The sequence below is a fragment of the Leucoraja erinacea genome, chromosome 28 (assembly GCF_028641065.1).
Source record: "Leucoraja erinacea ecotype New England chromosome 28, Leri_hhj_1, whole genome shotgun sequence".
Classification (NCBI taxonomy): Eukaryota; Metazoa; Chordata; class Chondrichthyes; order Rajiformes; family Rajidae; genus Leucoraja; species Leucoraja erinaceus.
In genome coordinates this window covers 29575545-29592564 of record NC_073404.1, presented here as the reverse complement: position 1 = coordinate 29592564, position 17020 = coordinate 29575545, and the positions used below count along the sequence as shown (strand labels likewise).

Below are 17020 nucleotides of genomic sequence, written 5' to 3'. Positions count from 1 at the left end.
GTAGGCCATTCGGCCCTTCGTGCCAGCACCGCCATTCAATGTGATCATGGCTGATCATCCAAAATCAGTACCCCGTTCCTGCCTTCTCCTCCTATTAGATCAGTCAAAAGAAAGGTCTTGACCCGAACATTACTTGTCCAGTCCCTCCACAGACACTGACCCGCTGAGTTGTTCCAGCAGTTGTGTTTTGATCCGGAGTCCATTAGACTCATTAAAACATTTTGTGTGATTTTTATCTACGCTTTAAATGGCCCTATTTGTCATGGTACAATTTTCCTGTACATATTGGTCATGTTTTTATTAAGTCATTTAAAATTTAGTTTACTATTGCCATGTGTACTGAGGTACAGTGAAAAGCATTTTTCTGTTGCATGCTAACCTTTCAGGGAAATTACTATACATGATGACAATACTGATACGGGAGAAAGGGAATAAAAAACGCTGCTATTGAAATAAAGATTTAAAAGAGTGGAGCGATGGTAATGAATGATTGCAAGTCCACTTCTGGGACCAACATGCTAAGAGTCGCTTGGCCATCTTGCATCCAGAAGCTGCCATCTTTGATGATTACTTCAGATTACTATCTAAATGGCGTCAATTTGGGAAAGGGGGAAGTACAACGGGATCTGGGGGTCCTTGTACATCAGTCTATGAAAGTAAGCATGCAGGTACAGCAGGCAGTGAAGAAAGCAAATGGCATGTTGGCCTTTATAACAAGAGGAATCGAATATAGGAGCAAAGAGGTCCTTCTGCAGTTGTACAGAGCCCTAGTGAGATCACACACCTGGAGTATTGTGTGCGGTTTTGGTCCTCTAATTTGAGGAAGGACTTTCTTGCTATTGAGGGAGTGCAGCGTAGGTTTACAAGGTTAATTCCCGGGATGGTGGGACTGTCATATGCTGAGAGAATGGAGCAGCTGGGCTTGTACACTCTGGAGTTTAGAAGGATGAGAGGAGATCTCATTGAAACATATAAGATTGTTAAGGGCTTGGACACACTAGAGGCAGGAAACGTGTTCCCGATGTTGGGGGAGTCCCGAACCAGGGGCCACAGTTTAAGAATAAGGAGTAAGCCATTTAGAACGGAGACAAGGAAACACTTTTTCTCACAGAGAGTGGTGAGTCTGTGCAATTCTCTGCCTCAGAGGGCGGTGGAGGTAGATTCTCTGGATGCTTTCAAGAAAGAGCTAGATAGGGCGCTTAAAAACAGTGGCGTCGAGATATGGGGAGAAGGCAGGAACGGGGTAGTGATTGGGGATAATCAGCCATGATCACATTGAGTGGCGATGCTGGCTCGAAGGGCCGAATGGCCTACTACTGCACCTATTGTCTATTGTCTATGATTTGTCAGTCACTATATATTGAAATTATTAACTTGTTAACTTAAATTTCAATTATATTTTGAATTGAGTGTTTCCTGTTCAACTCCAGACCAGCGCTGCAGCTTTTAACCTTAATTTTTTTTTTTTACTTTATAGTTCCAGTGAAAGAAGTTCAGGCACGAGCTGTGTTTTATCCCCTAACGGGTAAAGGTCAAGCTGTTAGTATGTGCTACCGAACACTTTATATAGGAACAGGTGAGCAAAACCCATCCGTTAAATAGCGAACTGAACGTGATATGATGTGCAAGTGGTTGATACTTACAGAGCATCTTTATCTGTGCTGATTTCTCCTGTTTACCAGCATTGTTTCAGAAATTGTATAGAGAGGACCTGCTGGTGCTGGTACATACTGAAGATAGACGCAAAGTACTGGAGTAACTCAGCGGGTCGGGCAGCATATCTGGAGAGAAGGGATGGGTGACCTTTCGAGTCACGTCCCTTCTTCAGAATGGAATCTGAGGAACGGTCCCCACCCGAAACGTGACCCATCCATTTTCTTCAGAGATGCTACCTGACTCGCTCAGTTCTTGTTTGATATCTATAAATGTCTTTTAATTTTTTAATTTTTTAAAAATGCTTAATTGTGGCTACCCCATCCCTCCAAAGCTGATTTTAGTTTAGAAATGCAGTGCGGACACCGGTCGGCCCACCATGTCCGCCGGGACCAGCCATCCCGATACACTAGCACTATCCTACACACACTGGGGACAGTTTACAATTGTTACCAAAGCCAATTAACCCACAAACCTCTACGTCTGGGAGGAAACCCACGCACCCGGACAAAACCCACGCATTCACAGGAAACATAGAAACATAGAAATTAGGTGCAGGAGTAGGCCATTCGGCCCTTCGAGCCTGCACCGCCATTCAATATGATCATGGCTGATCATCCAACTCAGTATCCCGTACCTGCCTTCTCTCCATACCCCCCGATCCCCTTAGCCACAAGGGCCACATCTAACTCCCTCTTAAATATAGCCAATGAACTGGCCTCAACTACCCTCTGTGGCAGAGAGTTCCAGAGATTCACCACTCTCTGTGTGAAAAAAGTTCTTCTCATCTCGGTTTTAAAGGATTTCCCCCTTATCCTTAAGCTGTGACCCCTTGTCCTGGACTTCCCTAACATCGGGAACAATCTTCCTGCATCTAGCCTGTCCAACCCCTTAAGAATTTTGTAAGTTTCTATAAGATCCCCTCTCAATCTCCTAAATTCTAGAGAGTATAAACCAAGTCTATCCAGCCTTTCTTCATAAGACAGTCCTGACATCCCAGGAATCAGTCTGATGAACTGTCTCTGCACGCCCTCTAGGGCAATAATGTCCTTCCTCAGATTTGGAGACCAAAACTGTACGCAATACTCCAGGTGTGGTCTCACCAAGTACAACTGCAGTAGAACCTCCCTGCTCCTATACTCAAATCCTTTTGCAATGAAAGCTACATACCATTCGCTTTCTTTACTGCCTGCTGCACCTGCATGCCTACCTTCAATGACTGGTGTACCATGACACCCAGGTCTCGCTGCATCTCCCCCTTTCCCAATCGGCCACCATTTAGATAATAGTCTGCTTCCCGTTTTTGCCACCAAAATGGATAACCTCACATTTATCCACATTATATTGCATCTGCCAAACATTTGCCCACTCACCCAGCCTATCCAAGTCACCTTGCAGTCTCCTAGCATCCTCCTCACAGCTAACACTGCCCCCCAGCTTAGTGTCATCCGCAAACTTGGAGATATTGCCTTCAATTCCCTCATCCAGGTCATTAATATATATTGTAAATAGCTGGGGCCCCAGCACTGAGCCTTGCGGTACCCCACTAGGCACTGCCTGCCATTGTGAAAAGGACCCGTTTACTCCGAAGAACGTAGTAACTTCGCACAGACAGCAACCGTAGTCAGAATCAAACCCAGATCTCTGGTGCAGTTAGGCAGCAACTCTACTGCTATACCGCCCTAACTTAATTCTGATTTAACTTGGAAAGCTGAATGTTTGAAAGATAAATATGTCATATTCAGATGACTGTGTCAAGTTGAAGGGCGGTACAGCTGGTATGCTGCTGCCGTCTCCTCGGGTGCTGTCTGTGTGGAGTTTGTGCGTTCTCCGCCTGACTGCGTGGGTTTCCTCTGGGTGCTCCGGTTTCCTCCCACATCCTAAGGACGTGTGAGTTTATAGGTTAATTGTCTGTAAATGGCCCCTTATCGGTAGGGAATGGGTGAGAAAGTGGGATGACAGAATGGTGGGGCCTCGCGGTCGATGAGGGTGAGAGGGGAGGGGAAGACGATGGGGTCCCAGCGTAGGGGAACCGCCATGACGAAAAATGGGTACCCAACATGGGGGATGGGGGGGGGGGGGTGCACTCTAGTTTAGAGTCCTCTGCCCAGCGAATACGTTTGCTTGTTCATTTGTTCCAATGAACGAACTGTGCACACAGCAGCCAGTCAACATTCACTTGTCTTTTTATTTTTGTTTTCACTTTTAATTTCAAGTTTTTGTGTACCTTGTGTGTTGTGACTGTCGACAGACCATTTCCCTCGGGGGATGAATAAAGTTTTATCGTATCTTATTGTAACTAGTGTGAACAGATAATCGATGGTTAGCACGACTTGGTGGGCCGAAGGGCCCTCGTCTAGGAAACAAAACTGAATATTTTGTAATTTATTAGTTACAACTAAACTGGTTTATTCGGCATTCAAAACAGAACCCATAAATAGTATATTCTTTCTGAAAAAGCCAGAAACTAAGCACAACTTCACCTGATGTTATTCATTGAACAGATAGGTGTTTGGAGAAACAAATCTGTCAGATCAGCTTGCATTTCCGGTCATTTAGTTAGAGCAGATGTAGTTAGACTCGTTTACCAAATTCACCCAAACAAATTAGTAGAATTTAATAAATGTTTAAGAAAGAACTGCAGATGCTGGAAAAATCAAAGGTAGACAAAAATGCTGGAGGAACTCAGCGGGTGAGGCGGCATCTATGGAGAGAAGGAATAGGTGGCGTTTCGGGTCGAGACCCGAAACGTCACCTATTCCTTCTCTCCATAGATGCTGCCTCACCCGCCGAATTCCTCCAGCATTTTTGTCTACCTTAGAAATTAATAAATGATTATGTTTAGCTGTGTGTACTGTGATTACGGGCCTGCTCAGCTGCTGCAAGTAAGATTTTAATTGTTCCATTGTTGGCATATAGGACAATTAAGCACTCGTGACTCTTGAAGCACATCTGGCATGCATACAACTGAGGAGTTGATTTCCTGTAGCATATAAAATAAACATACCATACTCCCTTTCTGATTTGAACACTCTCTTTCTGTCTTTCTGCTTGCACACTCCCTGTTACGTATTTGTACATTCCTTTCTCATTTCTAATCTTTTTCCGTCTGACCCGTGACACACTAAGTATGCCTGTCGCTGCCTTCATCTTTTAATGTAGTTGAGTGATACAGCACGGAAACAGGCCCTTCGGCCCACCAAGTCCGCACTGACCTGCGATCCCCGCATGTTAACACTACCCGACACACATTGGGGAAAATTTTACATTTACACCAAGCCATTTAACCTACAAACCTGTACGTCTTTGGAGTGTGGGAGAAAATCGACGATCTCTGAGAAATCGCACGCAGATCACGGGGAGAACGTGCAAACGCTGTACAGGCAAGCACCCATAGTCAGGATTGAACCCAGGTCTCTGGTTCTGTAAGGCAGTAGTTCTACTACCATGCCACCCATTTTCTTGGTTTTTCATATTATTATGTGCGGTGCTCTCACTTTCTCAGTCTCCCTGTCTCTGTCTGCAACCATCTCAAATTTTCTCTCTCTTTACCCTACTTAAGGTCATGTGATAGGAGTAGAATTAGGCAAAGAATTCCACAGATTCACCACCCTCTGACTAAAGAAATTTTCTTCAACTCCTTCCTAAAAGAATGTCCTTCAATTCTAAGGCTATGAGCTCTAGTCCTAGACTCTCCCACTAGTGAAAACATCCTCTCCACATCCACTCTATCCAAGTCTTTCACTATTCTGTATGCTTCAATGAGGTCCCCCCCTCATTCTTCTAAACTCCAGCGAGTACAGGCCCAGTGCCGACAAACGCCCAACACAAGTTAACTTACTCATTCCTGGGATCATTCTTATAAACCTCCTCTGGACCCTCTCCGGAGCCAGCACATCCTTCCTCAGACATGGTGCCCAAAATTGCTCACAATATTCCAAATGCGGCCTGACCAGCGCCTTGTAGAGCCGCAACATTCCATTCCATACTTCTCTATGCAACCCTCACACTAACTAACTGGTCTACAACTGTCTTGCTCTCAGTCTCTGTTACATCATTCCATGGTTATATTTCTCACCTTTGCTCTCTTTGTTGCTCTCCAGTTGTATGTTCTGTCTCATGTATTTGTGATGTACGCTGCAAGCTGCTTGCATATCATTGATTTTGTGGTGCACTGATTTTTATGATTTTTGTTTTCCGATGTATCGACATAGTACATTGCGTTCTTTGAATGGATCAAGCTTATTCTTGGGAATGTGCGTTCCTTAATATTTCGAGGGCAGGCGGGAAAATGCAGACAGACTATTGGAACTGAAATTTGCTTTCTTGTTTCTGTTCAGGTGCCGACATGGATGTGTGCCTTACAAATTATGGTTATTGTAATTATGTTTCAGGCAAACATGCCTGCATATTCTATGATGAGGTAAGGTTCCATCCTCTACTTGAAAGCAAAATGCTTCACTTTACAGTGCATGTGGGAGGGAACTGCAGGTGCAGGTTTACACTGGAAATAGACATACTGGAGTAATTCAGCGGGTCAGGCAGCATCTCTGGATAGAAGGAATGGGTGTCGTTTCGGGTCTGATGAAGGGTCTCGGCCAGAAACATCACCCATTCCTTCAATCGAGAGATGCTGTCTGTCCCGCTGAGTTACTCCAGCATTTTGTGTCTATCTTCACTTTTACCGCCCTCTTTACTGAGACTTGGAAAGCTAGAAAGTCCTATCTAAGCGCGTCCCATTTACCCGGTTTGATCCCTTGTCCCTCTAAATGCTTCCTAACCATAAACAAAAAAAATGTTTTTATTGCAAACAATAGTTTAATTGTTCCATTTTCAGTACCGATGACTTAATCTAAATGCAGATCATTATACATATTTGCTGGAGTTTGTTCACTTTGAAATATAATAACTATAATAAAATTTAATAACTCTGCCATCTAACCTATTTATGATTAAAAAATTGTAGATTTGTGTTAGATGAGAAATCGTGGGCAAAGCCCCTCTGATCATTTTGAAACAAGGGACATAAGTTGGTGTGCATTCTAAAATCATACAAGGGAGAAGCTAGAATGTTTACGATAAAGAATCTTGAATGGTAAGGGTGTCAAGGGTTGTAGGGAGAAGGCAGGAGAATGGGGTTGATGGGAAGAGTTGGATCAGCCATGATTGTAGGACTGAGTAGACGCCATGGCCGAACGGTCTAATTCTTCTCCTATGCCTCATGAATTTATTGGGGTATGAAATATATATATTTCTGAAGTCAAGCCAATTAATTACCACAGAAAAATGTCAAAGGAGAAGGACTAGCACTTGTACAGGTATCGTGGGTAGGTTGTCTTCAGCTGCTGAGATGACTTCATGGCAGGGGAATTGCACAAGGTAGCATTGATTTTGTTTAGATACAAGTAGAAAGACTTTGAAAGAAATGGGATTAGTGGAGAGATTATGTAGAAGGGAATTTTACATGTTACATCTGTACCCTGAATCTGCCTTACTAGGGGCCCAGCTCAGATAAGAACAGATGCTAAATTAAAAACATCTTGTAGACCAGTGGTGGGTTTCTCAAACAAATCAGCCGTAACAGTACACATTGGGAAACACTCTGAGAACACCCAAAGTGTTTCAAAGATTCACAGCACACACACCTGTTCATATTCATCTCAGCACAATGGTCATATTCATCTCACCACAATATGGATTCTACATTTCTGAAATAATTCATCATTGATCAATGTCTCTGTAACCTTTCGTCTTTGTCTTTGCCCAGAGGTAACTTTAACTTAGTGTTTCCTGTTATTTCAAAACCCCCTCTCCCATATATCTAATAAATGGGCACAACCAAAGATATTATTTCCTGGGTAGACACAGAATGCTGGAGTAACTCAGTGGGACAGGCAGCATCTCTGGAGAGAAGGGAATGGGTGATGTTTCGGCACGAGACCCTTCTTTTATTTCCTGAGCAGTTTTATTACCCTCAGCTTAGTTGCCAACTTGTAATGTTTATTTCAACTAAATTAGCTGTGCTGTGAAGCCTAAACCTCACTATAAATCTATTTATTGCCTCACTAACAGCCTTAGGTTCCCTATGTTGGCCATTTTCCCGTCATGCGTCCCCAGTATGTAAAGTCTTGGGTTAAACAGATTATAAACTACTCACTTTCCTTATCATTTTCAAAATTGCCGACGACAGTGTAAATGGGCGTTTGCTCAGCGCAGACTAACTGGGCCAAAGGGCCTGTTTCCATGCCGTATGGTTAGAAGAAAATTGGATAAAGGGGGAGAAAAATGTACTGAACCATCATCAGTGGCTTCTCCTGTTGTTGCATTTTAGCTGACGTGTGAAATTGTTGTTTGATTTTTTTTGGGGGGGGGGGGGGGGGTGGGTCTGCCTGATCAATAGTTTTGGGTGTAGATTAATCCATAAAAATCCACGGGTGACTGCTCCAGAACTATTGAACACTTATTTGTTTGTTTGTCAACAGTTGCTATTGACACAATGTTTAAAAGTTTGGGACGACTTGCTGACGATTTAAAATTGTGGTACATTATCTGATTTTAGAACACAAAACACTATGAATTGCTGAACTACAGTGAACATGGGACGACTGTTGACAACGTGCTCTATTCATGTGACTTCTCTGAGAAAACTACACCCACTCCACCAAGCAGTATTGTTGCCAAAGTTCAAAGTGTAATAAGTAAGCATTTACTTTTCACATTTCCCAAAGTTAGGTTGATGTAGAGTAATTCTTACTACTTGTTCTGTACTTTTGTCATGATATAAAAGAATTCAGCGCAGCGCAGCTGGTAGAGTTGCTGCATCTGCTTGATCTATTCCTCTCATGATTTTGTACACCTCTATAAGATCTACCCTCATCCCCCTGCGCTCCATGGAATAGAGAGAGACCCAGCCTACTCAACCTCTCCCAAAAGTTCACACCCTCTAGACCTGGCAACATCCTCGTAAATATTTTCTGAACCCTTTCAAGCTTGACAATATCTTCCCTATAACATTGTTTAAGAAGGAACTGCAGATGCTGGAGAATCGAAGGTTACACAAAAAAGCTGGAGAAACTCAGCGGGTGCAGTAACATCTATGGAGCGAAGGAAATAGGCAACGTCTGAAGAAGGGTTTCGGCCCGAAACGTTGCCTATTTCCTTCGCTCCATAGATGCTGCTGCACCCGCTGAGTTTCTCCAGCTTTTTTGTGCAATCTTCCCTATAACATGTTTCCCAGAACTGAACACAATATTCTAAATGCAGACTCACCAACATGAATGCTTGGTATAAATTCATGGATTTGAACACACTGGGAATTTTTAACTTTTATCCTTGGGGACTATTGGGCAGTACATTTCTTTTTGTGGGCCAATCAAAATTATTGGTATTCTCTCACAGTGTACCACAGTTTAGTTCAGATTAGGCTATTGTCACGTGTACCAGAAAGACAAAAACATTTTTTGCAATCGAGCCGTCCACTGTATACAGATACATGATAAAGGGAATAACGTTCAGTACAAGGTAAAGTCCAGGAAAGTCTGAATAAAGATAGTCTGAGGGTCTCCAATGAGGTAGATGGTACTTCCCAGGACCGCTCCCTAGTTGTTACTAGGGTGACTGATAATAGCTGGGAAGAAACTGTGCTTGAATCTGCAAGTGTGCATTTTCACACTTCTGTACCTCTTGCCTGATGGGAGATGGGAGAAGAGGATGTGACCAGGGTGAGACATCCTTGATTAAGCTCACATAATTTGAAACACTGATTGACTCGCGAATAACGTTTTTGATTGCTTGACGGCCCTTTAATTGTGACTAGGAAGTATTCTGCTGTGCTTCAGGGAACAGAAGCTTAATTATGTAGGGAGGAGCTGCAGATGCTGCTTTACACTGAAGATAGACCCAAAATGGTTGAGTAACTCAGCGGGACAGGCAGCATCTCTGGAGAGAAGGAATGGGTGACGTTTCAGGTCGAGACCCTTCTTCAGACCTTTAAGAAGCTTAATTACATTGCAAAGTCTCACTTGTGCCAGTAGGCCTTGGGTTCAAACTGTTAAGCTGGAGAGTGGCCCATATCTGTTTAGCTGGAGCCCCGATTGAAAGAAATAACAGCAAAGACAGAAGGAATCTCCAGCAGGGTGACTGGCTTCTCCCACTGCGCTGTTCCACTCGAGAAAACTGTAGCTGCAGGGAAGACACAAGGGGATGGCTCACTCTTCAAATTGCCAGCATCTCCTTAACTGAAGCACTTAGATTTAGTTTAGTTTAGAGATAAAGCGCAGAAACAGACCCTTCGGCCAACTGAATCTGCGCAGATCAGCAATCCCCGAACGCTAACTCTATCCTACACATACTCGAGACAATTTACATTTACACCAAGCTTACATTAACCTACAAACCTCTACGTCTTTGGAGTGTAGGATGAAATTGGAGCACCCGGAGAAACCCCACGCAGGTCACAGGGAGGACGTACAAACTCCGTACAGACGGCACCCGTAGTCAGGATGGAACCCGGGTCTCCGGTGCTGTGCGGCAGCAACTCTACCGCTGCGCCACTGTGCCGCCCCATGTGTAAATGTGCAAATATTTTCACTGGACAATATCAGGTTTTCAGAATTGACGCCACTGACTTGACTTGGAGGACACAGAACAGCACAAGAACAGGCCCCTCAGACCACGATGTCCGTGTTGAACATGATGCTAAGTTAATCTCCTCTGCCGACAGGTGATCCATATCCCTCAATCCCTTGCAAATCAATCCGTATGTGCCTCCACTGCCACCCGTGACAGCTCGTTCCAGGCACCCACCGCTCTGTGGAAACTAAACTGGTCCTGCACATCTCCTCAACTACTCCCTACGCATTAGAAGCAATTTACGGAGGCCAATGAACCTACAAGTTTTGGGGATGTGAGAGGAAACCGGAGGAAACCCACACAGTCATAAGGAAGCCCACAGGGAGCCTTCAGATATTCTAATGGATTAAAATTTAAATGGATATCTGTTGCCTACAGATATTCTAATAGATTAAAGCTGATTTTAAAAGTAGGAACAAAGAATTGCAGATGCTGGTTTATATCAAAGATAGACACAATGCTGGAGTAGCTCAGCGGGTTAGGCAGCATCTCTGGAGAAAAAGGGTGGTTGACGTTTTGCGTCGGGACCCTTCTTCAGAGTCTGACGCAGTGTCCCAATCTGAAACGTCACTCATCCTTTTCCTCCAGAGATACTGCCCTGACCCGCTGCGTTACTCCAGCACTTTGTGTCCATCTTTGAAGTGCATTTTTTTTTAGTTTGGTCCAGAGATACAGCGCGGAAACAGGGCACTAACACAACCCTACACATTAGGGACAATTTACATTTATATCAAGCCAATTGACCTACAAACCTGTACATCTTTGGACTGTGGAAGGAAACTAGTGCCCCAAGAGAAAATCCACGCGGATCACAGGGAGAGAACGTACAAACTCTGTACAGACAGCACCCGTGGTCAGGATGGAACCGGTGTCTCTGGCGCTGTGAGGCAGCAACTCGACCGCTGCTGCGTCACCGTGCCACCCCATGGCGTTCTCGCGGGTGTAGAACATTCCAAATGTTTCCCGTCGACCTGCGCCATAATTATTTCTTGTTTTGTCTTTTGTTGCAGAATATTGCAAGAGCAGAAAGGAAGAGGAGGAGCAGGAGGAGATGGTCATGAGTTCCCAGGCCCAGGGACCGCAGGGTAAAGCGTGCAGCTGCAAGGCCAGCAGCTCCAGTTTAATCGGGGGCAGTGGCGCAGGGTGGGAAGGGACGGCGCTGCTGCATCACGGAAGCTACATCAAGCTGGGCTGCCTCCAGTTTGTCTTCAGCATCACAGAGTTTGCAATGAGGCAGCCAAAAGAGGAGGAAGGCCTCTTGCACGATGCTGACCTAGAACAGAAGCATTTGATGAAACTTCATCAAGTCCCAGTGTTACGATCCAACTCTGTTCCATGAGAGTTTCTGAAGTGTACATAGGACTAAACAGGGAACCATGAACCGAAGAAGCTGTCTTTATATTGCATGGAATGAAGTATCTTCAGCATTTTTTAATTTTTTTTTTTTTTTTGCCCCCCCCCCCCCCCCCTCCTCCCCCCCCTCCACCTTTTTTTTTTTGCTCAGATTTTGTGGGCAGTTGCACATAGAATTTGTATAATGACTTCTCTTTTAAATATGTAACTTGTCATAGTTGTAAATGTTGACTGAATGAGAAGGCGCAGCAGAGGTCCTGTTCAAAGGTCATGGCAAAGCCCTCAGTAGAACGAACTGGAAAAAGCCTAGGATACATTCGGACTGCATCCCTAAACATGTACAAATAATCAAAGACTTGTTATATTTTGTGCCAGTGACAATAGTTTTTATAAATATGTGCAAAGTTTTCATAAAAGGATATGTTTATCTACTCTGATCAATGTTTTATTTAAATGCATCTGGGAGTCCCTATGAGCCAGGTGTTTTTCCGCTACTTTTGCACTACGAGTAGCTGCTGTGAACTGATTGAAGAGGAAAGAAATCTTTCAAATATCAATGGTATTTTATTTGACTGAGAAGGAGAAGTGTTAAAAGTAGAGTCTGTGTCAATGCTCCTTTAATGGTGCAGGTGGTTTTTAAATGTCTAACACGCTAAAAACTTGTGGTATGGCACCAGTTGCCGTTGTGTTGTATTGTAGTGTAAAAGTTTGTCGTAAGCTTGTTAAGGTCCTTTTTCACACAGTAGTTCAAATGTAAATAGTTAATGTATTGTTTCAGATTTTACAACAGACACTTTCATGTATTCTGTATATAAAAATTTGACTCCAAGTTCCTGTCTCTGCCTGTCTATTATGACTGTAAATACATCAGATTTTTTTAAAGAAAAACTTTTGTTGCAGTTGAATATTTTAACACTGATCAGTCATCACCCATTTTCTTCCATGTCTTATAGGTGGTGTGAAATGAGCGTATTCCGCTTCCTCAATTGTGTAAGTGGTGTACCTGTCTTTGTCGCGTCTTTGCTTTTCCATTCCGATCGATGTTGTTATAGTTTGATTTTCATGATTGTGGCTCAACGAACTTTCAAAATGACTTTGGGGGCTCTTTATAAACTTCTAACTATTTCAGATTCTGTTTATTTCTCAGTCAACAGGAAGGTCTTGTCATCGGATTTCAATGGCCGTGGATGTTCCCGACTGGTGGGCCTTTGTGATTCTGTTTTGCAATAATTGTTCAGATTTCATGCAAGTTTAAAAGCTATAGTAAACAGAGAGGAAAATATCCTGAAATGTTTGAGCCACTTGATATCATTTGGCAACAAACGTACTTAGTTACCGCATGACTGCTTCGGGTTATGTTGGCATTAAGACTGTGGGGGAAAAGTCCCAGAGTGAAGCAAAATGTAGATTGAAGCCATTTTAATGAGATTTCCATTCTTGATATGGATTGACAAAGCTGTACCAGTTGTTGAAACCAATTCTAAGCCATGGATTTAAAAAAATATTGACCAAAAGATATTGATCTCGATCTGCCCTCGTGCCTGCATCTGGAACTTAGTATTCAATTGTCTCAAGAAACGGTCCCGACCAGAAACGTTGCCTGTCCATTCCCCCCAGATGCTGTCTGACCCGCTGAGGGACCCTTGCATTTGCTCAGGATTCAAACATCTACAGTTTCTTGTGTCTTCATTTTACGCTTCAATTAACATGATAGCCAGCAAGCTGATTTGAGGCCCACAAAATGAAAAGCTGAAGACCGCAAGCATACGATCGGTAATTATTAATAATTTACAGTCTACATCTTGATTGCCATTACCTCGGGAACTGAGGGGAAAGATGAATTGCTGCTGCCATGACTACAGGTAAACAAACTTTTCAATCATTAGCACTTAGTTTAGTTTAGACAGTGCGGAATCAGGAACTTTGGCCCATCGAGTCCTCGTCGACCAGCGATCCCAGCACATTAACTCTTCCCCACACACACTTGGAACAATTTACATTTATACCAAGCCAATTAACCTACAAACCTGCACATCTTTGGAGTGTGGGAAGAAACCGATGATCTCAGAGAAAACACACGGGGTCACGGGGAGAACGTACAAACTCTGTACAGACAGCATCCATAGTCAGGATCAAACCCGGGTCCCTGGCGCTGCAAGAGCTGCAAGGCAGTAACTCCACCGCTGCTCCACCGTGCTGCCCTTCTTGCCCTTTAGTCATTGCATCACGCAAATCCACTTTTATTATGAACGTTGTAAAGGATTTTGTAAAATTGGTGTAATGGGAGATCTCGCTGAAAAGTGGCAACGGAAGTAGGTAGAGTGGTAAAGAGGACATGTAAGGTATGGTTGCATTCATTGGTCAGGGCATTGAGTGCAGTCGTCAGGAAGTCAAGATGCAGCTCCACAAGACTATGGTTGGGCTGCAGTTGGAGTATTGCATGTGGTTCTGGTCACCCCATTACATGGAGCATGTGGAAACTTTGGGGCAATAGATAGACACAACAACCTGGAGTAACTCAATGGGTCAAGCAGCATAGCTGGAGATTAGGAATGGGTGATGTTTCGGGTCGAGCCAGGATTAGAATGTATTAGCTACAGGGAGAGGTTGGTCAGACTTGGATTGGTTTCTCCAAAACGCCTGAGGTTGGGGGGGGGGGGGGGGGGGGGGGGGGGGGGGGGGGGCAGAACTTTTTTTCCCCAGGTTGGAAATATAAAATACAAGAGGCCATAGCTTTAAGGTGAGGGGGGCAAGTTTTTATTAGAGGATGATGGGTGCCTGGAACGCACAGCCAGGGCTGACAGTGGAGGCAGGTACAATAGTGGTGTTTCAGAAACTAAGATATATATATATGGAAAGGCAGGGATTGAAGGGATCTTGATGTGCAGGCAGATAATAGTTGATCTTGGCATCACGTTCGGCACAGACACGGTGGACTGAAGGGAGGTGAGACTATTGTAGATGGAGCATCTTGGTCAGCAGGAACAAATTATCTGTGTGACTGGCCGTTCTTGGTCCTTGGATTTCAAATGGAATAGTTATTAGGAATTTTGTTTGTATTCCAGTTTGCACAGGACCAATTAGTACTAAGAGCAAAGAGGGGAATTGTTCAACAAGGAAGGAGATATTACTTAAGTAAAGTGCTGGAGGAACTCGGCAGGTCAGGCAGCATATGTGGAGGGAATGGACAGATGACATTTTGGGTTAAGACCCTTCTCCAGACCACATAGTTTAGCAGGATTCCTCCAGCACTTTGTGTTTTGCTCATGATTCCAGCATCTGCAGTTCCTTGAGACTCCCAAAATATTGCTTAGTCTGCTTCTGGAGAATGGAATGTGCACAATTTTTGATGAGGGAACATTAAAGACATGGTCAGATACAAAAAGCTGGAGTAACTCAGCGGGTCAGGCAGCATCTCTGAAGGACATGGATAGGTAACGTTTCGGGTCGGGACCCTTCTTCGGACATGGTGGGAAGATTTAGGTCAATTATATAAGTGGATAGATGCAAGATGGAACTAAAAAATGACGGGCAAAGCTGACAGACAAATCCAAGGTTTGCATTGTGAAAGAAATGCAGAGCAAGATAAATCAGGAAAGGGGTACTAAGGATGTCAGTTTGGGAATAATAAGGGGAATGAAGCTGGCTGCAACGAATCAGGAAATTAAAATGGAGGTGAATAGAACACGAGATTAGCTGTCATCAATAGGAATCCAAACATTGTTAAGACATTAATGGTCACACATGGAGGAGCAGAGGGACTTGAGGGCAAAATTAGGCTATATTAATTTAGCTTATTGCCACTTGTACTGAGGTGCAGTGAAAAGGGTTTTGTTGAGTGCTAAGCAGTCAGCGGAAAGACAATACATGATTACAATCGAGCCATTCACAATCCGGATACAGGATAAAGGGAATAACGTTTAGTGCAATATAAAGTATAGTCTAAGGGTCTTCAATGAGGTAGATGGTAGCTCAGGATCACTCCAGTTGCTGGCAGGATGGTTTAGATGCCTGTTAAAAGCTAGGAAGATACTGTCTCTGAATCTGGAGGTATGCGTTTTCACAGTTCTGTATCTCTTGCCTGATGGGATGGGTGAGAATCACCCTTGACTAATCTGCAGGCCTTGCCGAGGCAGCGTGAGGTATAAATGGAGTCGGTGGAAGGGAGGTTGGGTTTGTGTGATGGGCTGGGCTGCGTCCACAATTCTCTGCCATTTCCTGCGGTCTTGGATGGAGCAGTTCCCAAACCGTGCTGTGATGCATCCCGATAAAATGCTTTCAACGGCACATGTGGAATTGTAGAATGTTAATGTGCTTAATGAAAACAGTTTTTCTTCAAGGAAGAAGGTGACTCCAAAGCAGTCGTGAAGGAGGAGATGGTGAAGACACTGCATAAATTATTCATTGTATTTTCTATGTTCTTTATATGTAAAGGGCACTGAAACATTAGTAAATATTGCTCCCATACCCAATAAAGGGGAAGGATAAGGCCAGCATCTATCTACAGGCAAGTAATTCTCACCTTTGTGCTGGGGAGAAAAATGAATTAAGGCAAAGGCACAGATTTGCTACAGGGAACTCATGTTTAACTAGCACGATCAGCATGTACAAGTTGGGCCGATGGGCCTGTATTGATCCTGTTTTTGTGGTGTCCATTGGAATCAGGAACAGCTTCTTCCTCTGATGACAATCAGGCTTCTGAACTGTCCTTCCATAAGCTAGGGTGCTGTCCGATTCACCTCTACCCCATTGCGGACATTGGACTTTGTCTCTGGAACTGATGCGCTACAATGCTGAGAACTATATTCTGCACTCTGTACCTTTCCCTGTGCTCTACTGATTGTACTGGAGTTTGGCTTAATTGTATCTGACTTGAATCAATAGCAAACAAAACAAAGCTTTACACTGTACCTCGGTACACGTGACAATCATAACACCTATACCAGAGGGGGAGGGTGAAGAAACTAAAACACAAAAATTAGTGAGGAGTAAGAATAGTGGGAAACATGGGCAACAAAACTGAAAGGGCAATGAAATATATGTCATATATTCCGTTTTTAATTTGCACTATATTAGTTATCTATATAACTTGTTTTTTTTTAATACAATTTTCAAGAGTCAAGAGTGTTTTATTGTTATATGTCCCAGATAGAACAATGAAATTCTTACTTGCAGCAGCACAACAGAATATGTAAACATAGTACTCTGTAAACAATATAATAAACGAGAAAAAAAGTTCAGTGTGTGTGAGAATATATATAATATATATACTATATATTCACACACACTGAACTTTTTTTCCTCGTTTATTATATTTTTTATTATATATATATATATACACATTCACTTATGTATATAATATATGTATATTATATGTATAATT

General features: G+C 43.4%; 1 protein-coding gene across 1 annotated transcript in view; it reads left to right on the top strand.

The window, feature by feature from the left end:
- The window catches only part of phf12b (PHD finger protein 12b), a 78761-nt gene extending 67010 nt beyond the window's left edge, over window positions 1–11751 (top strand). Inside the window, exons 12-15 of the mRNA XM_055658140.1 lie at window positions 1478–1576; window positions 5994–6076; window positions 8213–8351; window positions 11295–11751. Of these exons, the coding sequence (XP_055514115.1) occupies window positions 1478–1576; window positions 5994–6076; window positions 8213–8351; window positions 11295–11623 (650 nt within the window). The 3' untranslated portion in view covers window positions 11624–11751. The remainder of the gene's footprint in view (window positions 1–1477; window positions 1577–5993; window positions 6077–8212; window positions 8352–11294) is intronic.
- The last annotated feature ends 5269 nt before the right edge of the window (window positions 11752–17020 follow it).